At 49.0% G+C, this 19381-nt stretch overlaps 1 protein-coding gene across 1 annotated transcript; it reads left to right on the top strand.

The window, feature by feature from the left end:
* Positions 1-4860: 4860 nt before the first annotated feature.
* Positions 4861-19381, top strand: RCN1 (reticulocalbin 1). The gene is made up of 6 exons (XM_056136652.1): positions 4861-5156; positions 10702-10895; positions 12255-12433; positions 13277-13337; positions 16402-16601; positions 18272-19381. The coding sequence occupies exons 1-6, from the start codon at positions 4915-4917 to the stop codon at positions 18377-18379; spliced, it is 984 nt and encodes a 327-aa protein (XP_055992627.1). The 5' UTR covers positions 4861-4914; the 3' UTR covers positions 18380-19381.

The following is a 19381-nucleotide window of genomic DNA, read 5'->3' as shown; positions in this document are numbered from 1 at the left end:
ATCTGCTCTTTGGAACTACCCTCTGGATGGCCTGGTGTCTCTGGACATTCACTATTTTTTTTAACTTAGAGAGTATGCTTCATCATGATTCTTTCTCCATGCAGGTAGCTAGAAAATATTGCAGACCTAAACTAAGGTAGTCCTGGAACTCAATGACTTCCAGTGCGCTTCAAGGCCTGATTCCAGGGTCTTGAAAACTGTTCTATCATGCTCCTATTTCTTGTTTGTTGTCAACAAAAAGGTAAATCTGGTCTGTCCATGACTCCATATTGAACAGAAGCAGAAACTGGCAGCTACTATTGATGTTGGTGGACCCCACATGTGACTTATGTGAAGTGGGGAGGAAAGAGAGTCACTTTCTCCCAATCCACCTCTGCCAACAGGGAACCCAGGGGTACTGGGTTCTTGTCTCACCTTGCAGAAAAGAATTTCAGAAGCAGACAAGCAGTGAACTAAAGAGATTTTATTTGAAGGTTTTGGGGAAAGGGAAGGAGTGAGAGAAAGTGGGAGAAAGAAGAGTAATATGCTCAAGAGAGAGTGCCTACACACATCCCAGCATTAGATATGAAGGCATGAAAGTACACATCTCAAGAGGGGAGATGTGGGCAACACATGTGCTCAGGCACCACGTGTGTTCGGCCATGTAGGCACAAGCAGAATATGGACTCAGGCAGCAAATGCGCATCCTTCCTTTGTTCAAGGTGGCTTTTATAGTTTTCTCCAACCTGCCCCCATGTGGGGCTTCTGCCTAGGTTAAAGTCTGTTGCTAAGGAGGTTGCCAAGGGGGTTAAAGATGGGAGTGGTTGATGGTCTTCTTTGAAATTTCTTTCCAGGCCTTTTGCTTCATTTGGAGCTTCTGTCAGAGGGGGGTCCAGCCTTCTCTGGGTCTGTTGCTGGAGCCAGATGAAAGTCTTATCAGGCCTTAGTTCCTGTTTTCTGCAAAGTTGACTTTTTTGCAACTTCAGGACTGTTGATAATATTATTTCCCAGGAAATTCATTATCATTGCCTTGAGGGAGTGGGCCTTCCCTACCTGCCTCCCTACACCACTATTATCCAATTAATTTCTTTAGCACAGCCATAGATCATTTACCTTGCATGCTGCCGGCCTGGCTGACCCAGGTTTGATTCTTCCGTCCCTTTCGGAGAGCCCGGCAAGCTACCGAGAGTATCTCACCCATACAGCAAAGCTACCCGTGATTTATTCGATATGCCAAACACAGTAACAAGAAGTCTCACAATGGAGATGTTACTGGGCCTGCTCGAGCAAAATCGATGAACAATGGGAAGACAGTGCAGTGCTACAGGGTTTCTTAAAAACAAGGATTTTTTTACATAACCAGAATACAATTATCAAAATTTGGAAACCTCATATTGATACAATGCTATTATGTGAATTAAGTTCGAATTTTGTCAGCTATTCTAGTAATATCCCTTACATCTACATCCTCCTACTCCTAGCCCACTCTAAAATATCAGCCCATGAGATTATATCATCAGGTGAATTTATATTGGCCCTCCCTCTAAAGAAGTAACATGTCTTCAGTTGAAATGGAAAATGGTTGAGCACCTTTTCTGCAGCCCAGAAAGCTAAGTTTTAGTTCCTTATTAGGAGGAGATGCCTTTGTTCTCCTTAGAGCTTTAGACTGAGAACAGTGCTTTCTGCTGGACAGGACAGTGCTATTTTTTTTTTCAAGAACAAGTATACACTGTGCTATGTGCTGGGTACACAGCAATAAACCAAAATATACAACCTGACAGATACAAATCTCCTTACTATACAACCATCCGGTTTGTTCTTCCTTGCCAACAGAACTGGAAATAAGATTTTCAATGTAAGTTGGGTACTTTACAGCCCGAGACAGTGAACCTTGATTGGCCTCCACATTATGATTTCTTGACCTATCATTGGACCTGAGAAGACATGTGATAAAATTCTAGGAAATGAGAGGTGAAGGGAAGTGGGTTGGGAGAATTTTCTTCTTGACAAAGGGAGGAAACACTCTTTTCTCCAAGAGTTTCTGAAGGGGAGAAAAAACAAACAGAAAACAGTATTTTTTGAATGATGTCATCAAGTCATTTAAATTAACCAGTCTGAAGCTGATCAAATTTGGCATCCTTTGTTACAAGTTTTCTTATAGTTTTAGTAACTTCTGCTGGATTTTTGTTCTTGTTGCCATGACCTACAGCCCAGAGCTGCAAAATCAGCAGAGCCTGAGGAACCCATTCCCCTAACCTGCTTTTCCTTCTCACTGGTCCAACCTGCCACTTGCCTCATTAAGAATGGATATTTTGTGTTAAATAGTGATTAACCTGAGATGACAATGTACTTAGCTGCACAAGCCCACAAGGAGAGGAAGAAAAAGCATTTTTGAGATGAAAAGAGAGCAATTGCACAATGAAGTATCTGATTCTTTTATATCATCATCATTCTGAACTTTCTGATTGAGAGGATTTGTTTAACTCTCAGGGGTTGGTGGAGAAAAGAAAACATAAAGGATGAGAATGTAGGCAAGGCTAGAGGAAATGTTATAAATGCTTACATGGCAGTCCATGAATTCTCTGGTATTTCCCACAGGAGGCAATACTACCTTTGCAACAACCTGTGGGAAACCACTAGTCTGGCAGGCAGCCAAGTAGAATGTGCCCTTCTTGTTCTAGAGGGACTGAATCAATCCCAGGGGCCAAACTGAATATAAGCAAGTTTCCCAACCTCACCCACCTTCCTGTTGACTTCTAAATCTCTCTCCTAATCCTAGCTTTGCTGTATTTCCCTTTGCCTTGTTTCCCATGTCTCCTCCCAACTGCAATAAATAATTCAAGTCTCTGCCTGATGTGCATGGAAGGTACCTAACTCAGAGCTCTTGCATTTTAGCAGGGAGCTCTGACTAGCCCAAAGTCGTGCTATTCTGTATAGACATTCAAGCCTCTGGACCATACTGTGGCACTGTTCTCTCTCACATACTCTCTGAGCCATGAAAAGTTGACTCAGCTGGGTCAGGAATTGTGAGCTTAGAACTCACTGCTAACAGTGGAGGGGTCACAGGGATTGTCATCCCAACCTCCACTGCTTTCTGCCCCCATACACAAGGATCCTTCCTTCTTCTCAGTTTGGCTTATTCTACTCACCTCCCATTGCACTTAAGATTTTTCTTTTTAATTTTATTTGCATTTAATTAAAGAGCTTGGTTTTCAAAGTTCTTGATAGATGAGTATTAGACATACAATAGTCCAACATCAATCCCACCACCAGTAACTTGTTATTTTTGTTGGAGGTCTTCCAGGTTAAGCCCCCAAGCTGATTTCTGGTCTTCTAATGCACTTCCATAATATTGAGTGCCCTGATCTCTGGTACTGCTTTGAAATCATGTCTTGTAAACAAGTACCCATCACAGTGCTGAGGTTTAGCAGGTACTCAGTTTATTGAATGAAGGAGTGAATGGATGCAAGAATATCTGTTCCCAAAACCCACAGTTCTAAAGAGACTGACAGTCTTTTCTGTTTCCCTTCAGCAACCAGTCCCACCCCTGGGCATGGGTGGGCACACAACAATCACTTATCAATTTGCCGAAAGGCATCTTCTTGCTTCTATCCTCCTGTGGAAATGTCCTATTGCAAGAGCAACAGGCATAGGCCAGCAATATCTTCTAGACTATTAGAGATGTCTGGAAAGCGCTGGGTGGATGTTAGGCTGTTGGATTGTTCTCCTTAATAAAAGTCTAAGTTTCCCAGGGATTCTTAACCTGGGACTCATCCATGGGGCTTCTGGAAATGCACAAACGTTTTGACTCTTGCATCAAACATCCATGTCAGTAACTGCACTTTTCTAGAGAAGGTTCACCTGGGTCTGGGTGCTCCTTAATACACAAAAGCAAAACGAATCATCCCTCTGGCCCTACACTGTTCAATATGTTAGCTACTTGTCATGCACTGAAATTTATGCTTAAATTTGAAATTTCCAATGCGGCACTTACACTAATGCCCCAAAGCACACCTGTGGGACAGATGAGGGGGTCTGTCCATCACTGTAGGAAGTTCAGCAGCGAAATTCCTTTTGGCAACGTGACCCCAAATTCAAGACACAGTCCTTGATTTGTGACATGTGGTGCTTTTTATAGAATGAGTCCTCATCGTTAAAACATACACACACACACACACACACACACACACACACACACACACACACGAAACCCCAATTTGCTGTGGGAAAAGGGTCTTCCTGCCAACTCGGAACCTGCATGCCAGCTGGCATCTCCCTTCTCATAGGCCCCAGGACTCAGCATGGGCCCCCTCCCCGACACGGATGGCGGCAGCCCTCGTTTCAAGGGGAATCCACGGTGCCCTGGGTTTTCTTCCCACTTCTTTTGTGTGGAGCCGGACTCCGGAGGAGTTTGGGCATGCAGGGGTGCTGAGCTCGATTTAGGGCGGCATCCTGGAGCGGGGTGCGTGGCGGGGACGTGGACGCCCAGCTGGAAGTTGAGGAGGGGCACGGTCCCCTCCGCAATCCCCCGCCGCGTCCCTCCTTTCGCTTTCTGCGGGATCTGGAAGCCCAGGAAGGGAATTTCGTCTCGAACATCTGTTGCTTGACAAAGAACTTCTAGCACTGCCGTCCCCGGCCCGGGCCGCCTGGGCCCGCCCCTCGCGACGAAGCGGCGGGGAGGGGCCCCGGGGAAACCCGAGGCCCGCGCCCACTAGCCGGGGCCGCCGACGTGGCTCGGCGGGGCCGGCCGCGCCCCCCAGCCCACCCTCCCGTCCCCATTGCCCGGTGGCCAATCGGGCGCGGGAGCCGGGCCGCCCGCAGCCTCCCTGCCCGCCGCCCCGGGCGCGCCCGTCCCCTCCCCCGCGCCCCCCGCGCCGCGTCCCCGCCTGCCGCCGCCCGCTCCCGCGTCCCCGCGCGCCCCGCTCTCCCCGCAGCATGGCCCGCGGCCGCCGCTGCCTGGCGCTCGCCCTGGGGCTGCTGCTGGCGCTGGCGCCGGGCGCGCTGCGGGCCAAGCCCACGGTGCGCAAGGAGCGCGTGGTGCGGCCCGACTCGGAGCTGGGCGAGCGGCCGCCGGAGGACAACCAGAGCTTCCAGTACGACCACGAGGCCTTCCTGGGCAAGGAGGACTCCAAGACCTTCGACCAGCTCACCTCGGAGGAGAGCAAGGACAGGCTGGGGTGAGCCCGGGGCCAGCGCCGCAGGTGCCCGGGAGGGTTGGTGTGGGGGGGACGGGAACGCGCTCCCGCGCCGGGCGGAAGCCACGCGGGGCGGGTGTGTGTGTTGGGGGGGGGGGGGTGGCGGCCACGCAAAATCCGGCGTGCGCGGAGGCCCGGGCCGGGGGTGCGCGGGGCGCGGTGAGGTGGGGGCCTCGCGGTGGCCGCAGGCGCCCCGACCCCCACCCCCCCTTCCGGGGGAGCAGGCCGTGGCGCCTCGGGTCCCCCGGGAGGCTTCCTGGCAGGAGGCGTGAACGTGGCAGCGGGCGCGGCGGCCCGGACGGGCGAGCCCGCCCCTCGCTTGGTTACATCAGAAGGGAGGGTGCCGTGCCAAAGAAGAGTTTGCCCACCGAGGCCAATTTTAGTGCTCTCCCGGGGAGTTCTTGCCCTCCTTCCAGAATAACTAGACCTCGAGGAGGAGCGGTGGGGGAAGGAGAGGCCGCCGGCCTCTGTCCCGGGCTGGGAGCTGGGTGTTCTTTTCTCCTCTTCCCGGGTTAGCACCCCATCATTCTCCCTTAGAGAGAAAACTAGCTAAGAAGGAATGGGGGTGCTGGGTGAGAAGGGAAACAGGTTCCTGGGTCCTGCTTCCCGCTGTTATCAGCACAGGCACCCATGGGTGGGTAATGTGGTGGCAGCTTGTGCATTTCCCTGTGGAAGGCACCTGAACCAGGAACCAAGCCTGGGAAATAAAACTCGAGACCTCCTTGGTGCCCTCTCCCCGCCCCCTCTGGGGGAGACATTAGGGCAGAAATATGTGGATGCCCTTCCACTGGGCAGCAGCCAGCCTGGCCCCAGGTGGAGGCCAGCTTAGGGCGGATCCCAAGAGCCCTCCTACTGGCACCAGGCCTCCTGGAACCTGGCTGGAGATGTGAAGTGGGAGGGGGGCCTCCATGCCCTGTGACTCTGTGAGGAACATCCCTGAGAGCCCAAAGGCCGATGTGGCTGGTTAGACTGTGGGTAAATTATAGCTATTGTGTAGGTGCTCTGTGCACTGCCCTGATAAAAGGATCTTTTGAACTTCAAAGTCACCCCCAAACAATCACCTTCTATTTTTGCAAGAGGTGCTTTCTCTTCTTGGTTAGCGTTTAACAATGGAGGCCATTGATGCGTTCCCTCTGTTGCATTGTTTGGAGACTAGATTTCTTCTGGGGCCCCAAGTGGCAGCCATTTGCAGCTTGGCCAGGGGAATGAGGGGACTGAAGGTTTAGAGGAGGAAACTGAATTCTAGTTTACCGCATGCCACAGACAGGAGGCCTGGTGGTGAGCAAATGCCGGTGGTGTTGGTGTGCATTTTTATCACATGTCAACTATTACTTCATTTAGTCTCACAGCAGATTTCTGAACGACTGCTGCGTCTGTCCCTCCAGGCCCTTTGTTTCTGGCCAGAACAAGAAATCGGAGAGACAGCAGGCACTTTCTGACTTGCCAGGATGGTGGCACGTCGTAGTAGGTGCAGTGCAATGACCAAGAATTCCCGGGATTGAACTTGGAGGAACCTGGGAGCTGTGGTGGCCACTGACCACACCTTGTGAGATGATACAGCCCTAGGCAGCTGTGTACGCCCACAGGGAGGGGGATACTTCTGAAGAGAGAGCCACCTGCTAAGAGAACTTTTGAAGCCTGTTCAAAAGGGCCATGCAGGGGGATTGGGGTTGGTAAAGGGGTGTTTGTTGGCCAGTGCTGGGAAGCAGGAGGAGGAACTCCAGAAGCAACTGGGGGCAGAGCAGGAAGAGCCTCCTGGACATTGAGCAGATGTTCTCCTGATGTTCTCCTGTGTGGGCTGGGTAGGAAAGCACACATAGTACAGAATGGGAGAGCAGGGCTGGGTGGCGTGGGGAGTGGGCCCGGTGGGATCTGGCCCCGTGCATGCTGACAGTGCTGGCTCCTGACTCAATGTCAGGAGAGCCAGATTGGGGTGAGGGCTTAGGGGCATCAACAGGGTCTCTGCCCTGAACCCCAGGGGAGATGGGCAGCAGACTCACTGATAAGTCCAGCCTAGAGCCAAGAGGGTGAAGGGCTGCCTAGTTGGGGTCCAGCTGGGCTCAGACTTGGGGTGAAGTGCCATCTCGGTGTCCTACACAGCTATGGGTGTGGCAGTGCCCTCTCCTTGTCTGGGCTATAGAGGAAGGAGAATGGATCAATCTAGATAACGATGACTGCAGAATCTGAAAGCAGAGCTAAAGCCCTCACCTCTCTGCAAAGCAGGGGCCTGCTCACTGAGCAGTCCCAAGGCAGCCGCAGTATTGAGAAAAAAAAAAAATGAAAACATTTGCTGACATTTAAAATTGGAGTGATTTCAGGGCTGGGAGCTAGTATAGGCAACAGGTAACCGGCCGGGTTCAATTCCTGCCACCACATGGTCCTCCTAAGCACTGGCAGGAGTGGCCCTGAAGGCCAGAGCCCGGGCAGCTTTGCATCCTCCAGCCCTTGCATTGAACCACTAGCTCCGGATAGCCAGGTGTCACAGGTGGACAGAGCTTGGGAGACCTTGCCTCCATCCCAGCCCTGGAAAGGAATCAGAGTGATTTGATACAGAAAGAAACCAGAGTGATTTGACTTACAGATCTGATTTCTTGACCTCCTGGGCCCATGGCCTGTGACACCTGTGGAGTGATCATTGTTGGCAATGGAGTGAGCAGTCTTGCTGGCAGCTGGCAGGAGCCGTCTAGGGTGACCCAGGCTCTGAACAGAGGCTTTGCGTTTTGGTACCTGTGAGGTGTTGAGTTCTCCACCCAGCCAAGCTCTTGGTAACTCATTCCTGCCTCTATTCTACACATCAGTCCTCAGAAAGTTCCATTTTACACTCAAAGGCAAGACACTTGCCTGGAAGGCCTAGGACCAGGTTCCAGCGTGCTGAGGAGAGTTCTTCCTTGGAGCACCTCACCCCTGAGTGTTTTTTAGAGAGTTTTTTTTTTTTGGGGGGGGGGTTACACCCAGTAATGCTCAGGAGTTACTCCTGGCTCTGCACTCAGGAATTACTCCTGGCGATGCTTGGGAGACCCATATGGGATGCTGGGGATCCAACCCAGGTCAGCTGCATGCAAGGCAAACACCCTACCCGCTGTACTATCACTTTGGCCCCTTTAGAGAGTTTTTACATCTTATTCTCCCACTGATTACTCCTTAAGCCCCACTGCGTGTCACATTGGATTCTGTGTATGTTTATTTGGCATCAGTTGAGTGCTCTGCTGCTCACTGTCCATTCTTCACACTGACCTGGATCACACCGGCACGTGTCACTGCTGTGTCCTTGGGCATAGAGAATGACTGGCCCATAGATCAGCCGAACTTGGCACATTGTGGAAAAAATTTCTCTGTGTCTGCTGTGATTTCCAGCCTGAAGAGGCCAGAGGTTTGGTCTGACACTCGGTGGTATTCAGGAGTTACTCCTGGCTCTGCACTTAGGAATTACTTGTGGCGGTGTTTGGGGGACTATATGGGATGCTGGGGATTGAACCTGGGTCATCCAAATGCAAGGCAAATACAGCCCTACCCATTGTATTAGAATTCCAGCCCCCTGGTCTGAGTCTTGAGACCTATTAAAACTGCAAATGAAAAGACTAGGGATTAAGGCTATCAGACCACCTGTATACAGAAGCATAGTAAAGGAGTAATAAAATGCCCAAACCGACAGAATTTGTGAACTGATCCATAGAACTGAGCTCACCATGGTGTTGGTGGTGGTGAAGTGTGTGTGTGTGGGGTGGGGGGGCTAGGGATGGGGTGGGAGACTGTGAGATGCTGGTAGAGAGAGGACACTGGTGGACGGTGTGATATTAGAATGATCTATGCTTAAAACCCTATAATTGATAGTATTTTAAATCACTGTGACTAAAGTTCATCATCGATTTGCTTGAGCAGGCCCAGTAATGTCTCCATCATGAGACTTTGTTGTTACTGTGTTTGGCATATCGAATACGTCACGGGTAGCTTGCCAGGCTTTGCTGTGCGGGCAAGATACTCTTGGAGCTTGCGGGCTCTCTGAAGGGGTGAAGGAATCGAACTCGGGTTGGCCATTTTGGCCGCTTGCAAGGCAAACGCCCTACCCGCTGTGCTATATCGCTCCAGCCCTATGATTAAAGTGTCACTGTGTCACTGTCCTCCCGTTGTTCATCGATTTGCTCGAGCGGGTCCAGTAACGTCTCCATCGTGAGACTTGTTGTTACTGTGTCTGTCATATCGAATACGTCACGGGGAGCTTGCCCGGCTCTGCCGTGTGGGCGAGATACTCTCTGTAGCTTGCTGGGCTCTCCGAGAGGGGCGGAGGAATCGAACTCGGGTCGGCCATGTTGGCTGCTTGCAAGGCAAACGCCCTACCCGCTGTGCTATCGCTCCAGCCCTATGACTAAAGTACAATTTAAAAATAAAAGGAAGTTTTGTTAGCAAATTTATGCCTTCAAGAGAAAGAGGCCAGCAGGTAGGAGATTGAAACTTAGGTACCACCAAATTAATTTCAAATCACAGAAAAACTGTCAGAGCTTTCGTTTAGAGTAAGAGTTTTACTTTTGAGTTGATGGCAGCCAGCCAGAGGTAAAAAAACAAATCCCTAATTAGCCTGTATGACCTCAGTAGAGGTAAAAGGATTGTTAGGGTAAAACCATTTCAATGCTGGAAATCTTTGAAGTTCCCCCCCAGGGATATTGTTCCAAGCTTGGGACTCTGTCCTAGAATGAGTTCCTATTCTGAAGGTGCTCTGGACTGGGGTTGAAGTTCTTCTAGGGATACAAATGGAAAATTGCTGGAACTGGCCAGCCAAGGAGACTTCAGTGGCCCAAGGGGTAGAGCAGGGTAAGGTCCCTGTAGCACCTTCGCAACTTGGGCTCCTTCGCTGGCTTCCAGAAAGCGAAGGCTCTTGCGCCCCAATATTTTATGCTTTGTCTATCAAAATTTGTCTGACTTTCCCTTGTTTTAGATTTCAAGTCTTGACGTCCAAACTGCAAGACTTGAGATTTAAAGCTTTTCTTTTTTTCCAAAATTTTATTTTATTAAAACACTGAATTACAAAGTTTTTCATAGTTGAGTTTTTGACAGTGTTTTAACAATCCCCACAGCATTCCCAGGTTCCCTCTCCAACCACCCCCTTTGATTTACATGCAGTTTACATGTCCTCCCCTCTCCTACCCCCATTAGTCTGACAGCCAGAAAACATGGATTCTTATCGCGGTTGTGTGTCTTATTGGAAAAGTCACCCAGTTTTCTCTATCCTCAGTGCCCATTACTTTAAAACGAGAGCGCCTACATCCAGAAGACCGCTGGGTTTTACCTCACAGATCAGCTTCAATCAGGCATCATACCCATGTGTGCCATGGACACCGGGGAGAGATGCCATGTCGTCCTCATGAAAGAGAAATTCCATAAGATCCTCCGTAGCATCCTGGGATCATTAGTTCTGTTTTAATGTTTATGAATTTTTGCACCTACAGAGATTTGATCTGTTCTGGGGTCACACAAGTCTGGATAACCACATGGTGGTTGTTTCTTGGATTTATTTTTTTCCTCTTGACTACAGGAAGATTGTTGACCGAATTGACAGCGATGGAGATGGCTTTGTCACCACTGAAGAGCTAAAAACTTGGATCAAAAGGGTGCAGAAAAGATACATTTATGATAATGTTGCTAAAGTCTGGAAGGATTATGACCGGGACAAAGATGATAAAATTTCCTGGGAAGAATACAAACAAGCCACGTACGGTTACTACCTAGGTAAATGGAGCCTGTGTAATGAGACACCCTTCAGCTTGCTCAGATCCACCCTTTGGGGAGCCACCATCACAGCCTCCAGCCACATCTCACTTGTGTAATATCCTCCCTGCTTTCCAAGAAAGTCCCAGGGGCGCTTACTCTAAGGGAAGCCCTGGGTGGTGAGTTGGAAGAGGCCAAAGATCTATTTAAAAAGTGACTTAGTTGGGGGCAAGGGAGAGGGGCAGAGTGATAGTAGAATGGGTAGGATGTTTGCCCTGCACATGGCCAACCCTGGCGTCTCACATGGTCCTAAAACACCTCTAGGAGTATTCCTGAGTGCAAAGTCAGGAGTAACCCTTGAACATTGCCAGTGTGGCCCCAAAATAAAATGCAAGTGACTTAGTTGGGACAGATAGTACCGGGGTTGAGGCACTTGCCTTACAAGCATCCAACCCTGGTTTGATCCCCAGTACTGCATGCAGATGGACCCCGAAGTACTGCCGGGAGTGATCCATAAGCAGAAAGCTGGGAGTAATCCCCGAGTGTGAGCCAAAAAGTCAAAAAAGAAAGAAAAGAAATGGCTTAGATTGCTGCTCTCCCCGAGTCTGTGATCTTAGATGCCCACACAGAGAATGCAGCAGAGAGTGGATGTATTTGTGATGTGGTTTCCTGAAGCAGGAGCACGTGGGCTGGAGCACACAGTGATGACTTCCTGATGAGAGGCGGTTTGGGAGCAGGGAGGGAACAATAACTTTATATTTGGAGAAGGAGAGACTATAGGGAAGCGGGATCATTTGGAGGTCCAGAGGGGAAGCAGTGCATTCAACAATGGGGAGGGTTTGGGTAGAGTCAGCTGTTTGAAAGGAATGAGGGAGGGGTGTGTTCAAAGCACAGGATGCAGCTTCATAGTTATAAGTTTAGACACTGCATGGGGACAGGCCAGAGATGTGCTCCGGCAAGGCCAGAGCAAGAGATATCTTGAAAGCCAGGCAGAAGCTTTGAGACAACATACTGGGGGCTACTGGGGACCCTCTGTGTGTTCAAGATCAAGAATGACAGAGGCAGAGTTGTACAAACAGAAGTATGGGTTTGGCACAGCTAAAGCCTGTGCCCTTTGCTACTTGTCATTATGCTTTAATAGTAAGTAAGGCCCTCCCGTTGATCATCGATTTGCTCGAGTGGGCGCAGTAATGTCTCCGGGAACTTGGCTTCGCGGGGTGGGGGGCATGAAGGGACAAGCACCCTTCATGGTAGCTTTCAGGGGCTTTCAGAAATAAAGTGTTTGGGAAGGACACAGACAGGACCTTGGGTGTGGGCTGAGGGGTCTGGAAGGAAATGCACCTCTCACAGCAGCCCTGCTTCCATGATTTTGTCCCAAAGGAAACCCCGAGGAATTTCAAGATAGTTCTGACCATAACACCTTTAAAAAGATGCTGCCTCGAGATGAAAGAAGGTTCAAGGCTGCGGACCTCAACGGGGACCAGACCGCCACTCGGGAGGAGTTCACTTCCTTTCTGCACCCCGAAGAGTTTGAGCACATGAAGGAAATTGTGGTTTTGGTAAGACTGAATCTGAGTTTAGGTCTTGGGAGATAGTACAGCGGTTCAGGCATGTGTCTCACTTCTTCGCCAGACTCAGGTTTGATTGCCAACATCACATGGTTCTCTGCGCATCACTAGGTGCCCTGAGTACTTCCAAGTGTGGCCCTGGAGGCTCCTGAGGTGGCCTCGGTATCTCCAGAGCTGCAGGGAACAAGTAGCATTGCATCCTGGGCTGAACTACTAGTCTAGTAGATTGAGTGTCACCAGTAGGGTCCTTGGCCTCTTGAGCACTTTTTGGAAGCAGCCCCACTAAAAACACTTGCATGCACACGCATGCACACACACACACACACACATACACACACACACACCTGAAACTGGAGAGATAGTACAGTGAGTAAAGCACTTGCCTTGAATACAGCTGGCTTGGGTTCGCTCCCAGCACCCCATAGAGTCCCCGAGCACCACCAGGAGTGACCCCCGAGAGCAGACACAGGATTAAGTCCTGAGCACTGCGGGGCCTGACCCCAACACCAAAATATAAATGAGTGAACTAAATTCTAATTTCATTTGTCTGACACCACATTGTTGTTTATGGCTCAGTCAGCCCTTTCCATTTAAGGACAATTGTTTGTCTCTGATCACTGTGGGTGGAGAGGAGGGGCAGAAATCACCGCCCGTTTTTGATCAGTTTTCTGCCTGGTTTTGATCAGTGACTCCTACCCAGGGAGGTGAGGAGAGGAGCCTGAAGTCCCGGAGTGCTGGGTTCTAAGTGCCGAACAGAGAGGACGGTGGGGGGCACCCACGAGTTCTGCAAGCACTGCACCAGGAGTTCATTCTTCTTTCCCTTTTGCTCCCCAGGAAACGCTGGAGGATATTGACAAGAACGGGGATGGGTTTGTGGATCAGGACGAGTATGTGGGTGAGTGCGACCCAGTCGCTCATTGCGCTGTTGGGAATGGGCCACTGTGCCTGGCTCCTTTCTTGCCCAGACGTCCCTCTTGTGACTGCTGAAGTCAGCAGGGGTCTCTCCTATGACCTTCCAGGGGGCAGGGACTTGCCATACCAGTCTATTCATAGGGCCTCAGGAGGAATGGGTGAGACCATCCATAAGTATGAGATAAGTGTCGCATCAGCTGGGGAAAGACTGAACTCTTCTTGACTGCGGGTCCCCTGTGACCAGAGGCTCCAGATAGACACAGCCATGATCCTTGCCTGAGCAAAACAACCTTTCATGGGGCACCCAATAGCCCCCAACACCAGCAACTCAGTCGCTCCCCTGCCTTTGGATTTTCTCCTTAGGATTCCTATAGCTAGGACTTTATTCCCGAAGTCCCCCAAGTACACAGCACCATGAAGTATGTTTCCAGAAACAGGGAACTAGCTGGATGAGATACAGAATGCAGGTCCCCAGGGGCAGAACTCACCTTGAGGGACTCCTGCTGGCCACTCTCCCAGCCCAAAGGACAAAGCAGGCAGTAGGGACTGTCCGGTAGAGCCGCAGAGTTTTAGCATGTGGCACACCCTGCAAGCTGCTTTCTCAGAATGGCTCTTCTCTGCAGATTTTGAAAGAAAACTGGAAAACCCATGCAGAGCCGGAGGGAAGGGCTCTGAAGCCCTGTAGCCCTCTTTAACACACTCATGCTAGCGCTGCAGTTGGCGTTAACTAAGCCAAATTTAAGTGTGAGCTCGAGCTGGTGATGCCTACCTGCTCAGTGTGTTGGTAGAGACTATTCGTTCCCTTCTAGTGGAAGACCAGCCTCCAAGCAGTCACCAGTCTCTGTATCTGTATCACTAGCAGCCACCCCAGTCAGAGAATGAGTACCCTCAGCCTTTAAAGTTTAGGCACTTGCCGTGAGCAAGCCCGACCAAGGTTCAATCCCCAGCTTCTCAGATAGTCCTCTTCCCCTCCCCAGCAGTAATCCCTGAGTACAGAGCCAAAAGTAAGGCCTGAGCAAGCAATGCGAGGTACGCTTTCTTTCTCTGTGTGTGTGTGTGTGTGTGTGTGTGTGTGTGTGTGTGTGTGTGTCTATCTGTGTGTCTGTGTGTCCATCTGCCTGTCTTGTCTGTCTCTCTCTCTCTCACCCTCTCTCTTACCACCCACCCCTAGAAGCCGGAAACTGTTACTGCCGCTGTGTGTGAGGACTAACAAGAAGCACTTGCCAATCACCGGCACAATCTGGTGGCACCACTTTTGTAAAAAGGGAAATGCTGATAATCCCCTGGTCCCCTGCCTAAGTAGCAGCAGCAGAGCCCTTTTCTGTGCTGCAGATGTTAATGGTGGTGACAGGAAAGGCTGAATACAACAGGCTTGTGCTTTCAATGCACGTGTGCAGCTCTACCCTGCCCTGCCCAGCCATCCGGGCTCTGCCTTGAAAGTGTGCAAAGTCAGGGACAAAGCCCGGAGAGCCTTTGTCTGAAAGCAGCATATTCCATTCTTCCACTGGGCAGAGGAGAGGCAAAGTGACTTTGAGTCACTCTCTGGCAGACCTGATGGGCTTGGTGCCAGTTACTGCTTTTTGCTTATAGGGAGGGGGTGGCGGGTGGTGAGGGGAGGGTGGCTTCTCTACTGAAAGGGTTGGAGGGGAAGCTGGCAATTATGTAGTTGATAGGGAAGAGCACTTGATGAGGGGTTCTGGCACCTCCACTTGCCTGCTTTGGAACCCCAGGGAGCCTTGTAATCACTGCTAACCTCCGTTTCCTTCTCTGTCAAGTGGAAAGAAATAGAACCCATGCCTACAGGATTGAAAGAAGCTCCAGTTAGTTAACTGCTGTGGTAGCCTGAGCTCAGAACAATGAGTAGAGCTGGGGAGATAGCTCAGCAGGGCGGGGCGCATGCTTTGCATTGAAGACCTTGGGTTTGAACTCCAGGACAGCATGGTCTCCTGAACACCACTAGGTGTGATCCAACTACACCTCCCTAACATCCCCCCTCAAATAATCAAAACCAATCTGCAGATGTCATGTGTGGTCTTTGTAGAGGGAGCAAGGCTCGAACCTCTCTTCACTGCCTGCTCTTGCTATGTACACCCCCCCCTTTTTTTAACAGCTTAAACATTTTTTTCTTCCATTTATTTTTGACATTTGGAGATTTTACTCAGAAGAGCTGTTATTATCCATATAAATAACAGCTTAAAGCCTTTTCTTTTTAAATGTTATGGTGCTAGAGATAGAATCAGGTCTCTTGCAGGCGAGGCATGCACTTAACCATCTAGTTCCATCACTGGCCCTCTCGCTGCTACCTTTTCCTAATTGTGCTTCAACTGAAAAGAAACTACCTAAGAGGGTGCCTCTCTTTTCCAAGATCTAGTGACTTTGCAAATAGCACATAAGCTTTCCTGACATTTTGTAAAAGGAGGATAATGATCTACCTCATAGAACTGGTCCAAAGATGAAATTAGACACTGTAAGTGAAAGCTCTTCAGAACTGAGTAACGCACAAAGTGGTTAAGACCATGGGTTGACTGTTCTCATGTAGCCTCAGGCTTGTCCAGCCTGTGGCTCCTTGGATAAAGGCTGGGTTTCCATCTATAAAACGGGAGTAATAACACCTCCTGCCTAGGCCTGTTAGGAAAGTCAAATGGCAAAATGGATGAGAAGCCTTTAATGCCTTATCTGGAACACAGAGAAAATGTTTGATATTGTTTTGTTTGTTTGTTTGTTTGTTCTTAAGAGCCAGTTTGGGTTGTAGAGGGCTTTCCCAGGGAGCGGCCTGTTGGAGCTTCCTACTAGTCTAGTGGTTTCTAGATCACCTTCATTTTACAGAGGACTAAACTTATGTCTCAGCTACTGAGCCAAGTTAAGGATCAGAATTCGTTGTCTGGTGCCGCTGTTTAGTTTTTTCTTTATTATTATTGTCCCCAAGAAACTGGCCCCCTCTGTAGGGAGATCTGCAGGTTGGTCGTCTCCCTTGCAGAAACTCAGGAGGTCAGGTGTTCGTTGCTCTCCCACTTGTTTTCATAACCGAGAACAATCTTCCCTTCCAGCGGATATGTTTTCCCACGAGGAGAATGGCCCAGAGCCAGACTGGGTGTTGTCGGAACGGGAACAGTTTAATGAATTTCGAGATCTGAACAAGGATGGGAAGTTGGACAAGGAGGAGATTCGCCACTGGATCCTCCCTCAGGACTATGACCATGCGCAGGCCGAGGCCAGGCACCTGGTGTACGAATCTGACAAAGACAAGGTATTTGACATTCTTCTGGAATGGTTCAGTGAAAGGACGCAGTTTACATAAGATTACTATTGTTTGCCTCCTTGGTGATAGCACTGACCCATGCGTTCCCCGGTCTTATTGACTTTTCTCAATCTTGCCTTATGCTAAAAATCTGTCCTGAAGAGATAGTGCAGAGGTTAAGGCACTTGTCTTGCATGTGGTAAACCTGAGTTTTTCCCCACCACCACGTATGGTTCCCCCAAGCACCAAGGAGTGATCCCTGAGTGCAGAGCCAGGAGTAAGCCCTGAGTACTGCCAGATGCAGCAGCCCAAAACAAAAATCTGTCAGCCTGAACCACTTCTGAGAAGCTACGGTGAGCTCACTAGGTCCAGACATTCCTGGAGTGTGTACGATGGCCCCACACTTCCACCATCACCTCCTAGGATTGTAGAACCGCTAACTTATGGACGGTGTGTGGATGGATCTAAGAGGTAAATCTGACATTACCCTAAGACATGTGTGTTGTTCCGCTCTAGCAGTTAGCAAATATTTGTCACATACCCTAGACAGGGAAGGTGGCAACAAGCCTAACCTCTCAGAACCTGGGCATCCTCGACCAGGTCACAGGGCAGGCTCAGGTGCCCAGCACTTTGGTGTCCATTGATAAACTGCCAACTAAACAAATAACCAAGATTTAGAAAGAAGGCCTTTCTCTTTCCTCTTTGGTCACTGCTCCAGAATCTCATGAGACAGTGGAGCTTGGCAGTCAGGTCCTATAAAGGGCAGTGGAACCCCGTGGGGCCTGCTTTGCCACTGTCCCTGCTGCTTGCTTCTGAAGTCCTCCAGGACTTAACCTTCTAGATTTGAGCCTGGCTTTTACGACCCGAGTCTGTTGCTCTTTTGGGTTTTTGCAGTATAGTAACAGTAGGTGACGGAGGCATCTCACAGCAGTTTAATTATTTAAACGTAGGATTTTAAATATTGCATATTGAAACTGGAGAGAAGCCATAAAGGTTAAGGCAGTTGTCTAGCATGCAGCTGCAGCTGCGACCCTGGTTTGAATCCCGGTACCAGCACCACCAGGCGTAACACCTCACAGTGCCAGGTGTGGCCATTGAATACTGCTGAATGCATCATACCAGCCCCTCAACCCCCCCTCTCCAGGTTGCAAATTCATGTGTTGTGCCCGAGTTTCAGATCCCCAATTGCGGAGAGACCAGGCCCACACACAATAATGCAAAAGCAAAGGAACTTTATTCTAACCCAAGCCAGTACTAGCTCGAGCTAAGGTCCAAGTCTTTCCACCACAGTAGAGTCTTGACAAGGACTCCGACTCCACATCACAAGCTGTTTATATAGGGTTCAGAATTAAGAAGCAATTTATATGCTGGTCTATTTTTAACATTGGCCCTGTTAAAATGGTGGTCAGCAATTAGGCAATGGTTAGTAACAATTTCTAAGGAGGGTACAGTGACCTCTCATGAGCGGTCAGACCCAGCTGCCCAATTCCTTATTTTGGCAAATTACTCAACTGGGAATTTACCAGAAACTGCAAGTCCTGCTCCGGGGAAACAGAAACTGAGGCCTAGCTGAGACTTAATGTTAGCTGCAGCTTGTCATGGCATCAGTTTCGCTCTAACAATGAACATCATGCTTACAGAGCTTCTAACACCATACTCTTTTTCTTCCCCTACTACAGGATGAAAAACTAACCAAAGAGGAGATATTGGATAACTGGAACATGTTTGTGGGAAGCCAAGCTACCAATTATGGGGAAGATCTCACAAAAAATCATGATGAACTTTGATGTACACCTCCATGACACAGTTAACTATCATGGAGTTTTCTTCCATTGTCATAGTTGGTTGCTGCACTTGTCTCCTTTACAGCATTGGGTCTCCCCCAAGCAAGTGTATAACCTCAGATTGGGGTTTAAACTGTTTTCCACTAAATATTTACTGGAAAAAATAGTCATCACTATTCTTCCAGTGAATTTTCTTGAAACTTGTGAAAATCTTAGCAAAATGAGGATGCAATGCTGAAGTCATGACCATTTAGCTCTTTCCACTAAGTTTAAACTAAAGGAGAATAAGTTTAAAAAATAAAAACCCCGTTACTCAGAAATTACGGGGGCAGTATATTGAAATGTGTGCTATGTATTTTGTGAAATTTTTTTAACCTTTGCCACTTGACTAGTTGGCAAGGGAACCTTCATAAAGGTTGTGGTATCATAAACAGAGGATTATTTCAGAACAATTTTAATATTTCAGATTCTTCCTTTTCGACTTTGTACTCTGAATTGTTACTATACATGATATATAAAAGTGCTGTGCATTTGCACATTTTCTGCTAAAAACAAAAAAATCTCCACTTTTAACAATTAGCAGTCAAGATAGATAATGTGAAAAAGAAAGGAATTTAGAGTAGGGAAAAGATGAATGTGAGGTATGATGAACTATTTGAAAATGGTAAACACTTGATTATACTTGAGAAATTCTTCTTGACATGTATAAGAGGTATGTGTGAATTCTGAAAAAGTGAATAGAAATGCAGTCTGTTTCTTCGTGATCATTGATAGAAATGAGGGAACAAATTGTAGGGAAACTGGCTGAATAGTTCATCACATCCCAGTCCTGGGAACTCCCACACCCTGAGATCTGTGCGGGGACAACTTACCCTGAGGAATTAGGACCAAGTGATATTCCACATCATTGGATGAATGGACTGAAACAAATTTAAATGTATTGAATTCTACATTGAAAGTAAAAAGTGAGTGAAATAAAGGACTCTCCCCCCTGCCTCGCCCATG

The sequence above is a fragment of the Sorex fumeus genome, unplaced genomic scaffold (genome assembly GCF_029834395.1).
Source record: "Sorex fumeus unplaced genomic scaffold, SorFum_2.1 ptg000007l, whole genome shotgun sequence".
Lineage (NCBI taxonomy): Eukaryota > Metazoa > Chordata > Mammalia > Eulipotyphla > Soricidae > Sorex > Sorex fumeus.
This window is presented reverse-complemented; position numbering and strand designations above follow the sequence as displayed.

Bases quoted from the DNA above. Each gene is read 5' to 3' on its own strand.
- RCN1 (XM_056136652.1), top strand. From the start codon at position 4,915: ATGGCCCGCGGCCGCCGCTGCCTGGCGCTCGCCCTGGGGCTGCTGCTG. The intron at 13,338-16,401 runs GTGAGTGCGACC...CTTCCCTTCCAG, and splicing joins GGATCAGGACGAGTATGTGG to CGGATATGTTTTCCCACGAG. The intron at 16,602-18,271 runs GTATTTGACATT...CCCCTACTACAG, and splicing joins ACGAATCTGACAAAGACAAG to GATGAAAAACTAACCAAAGA.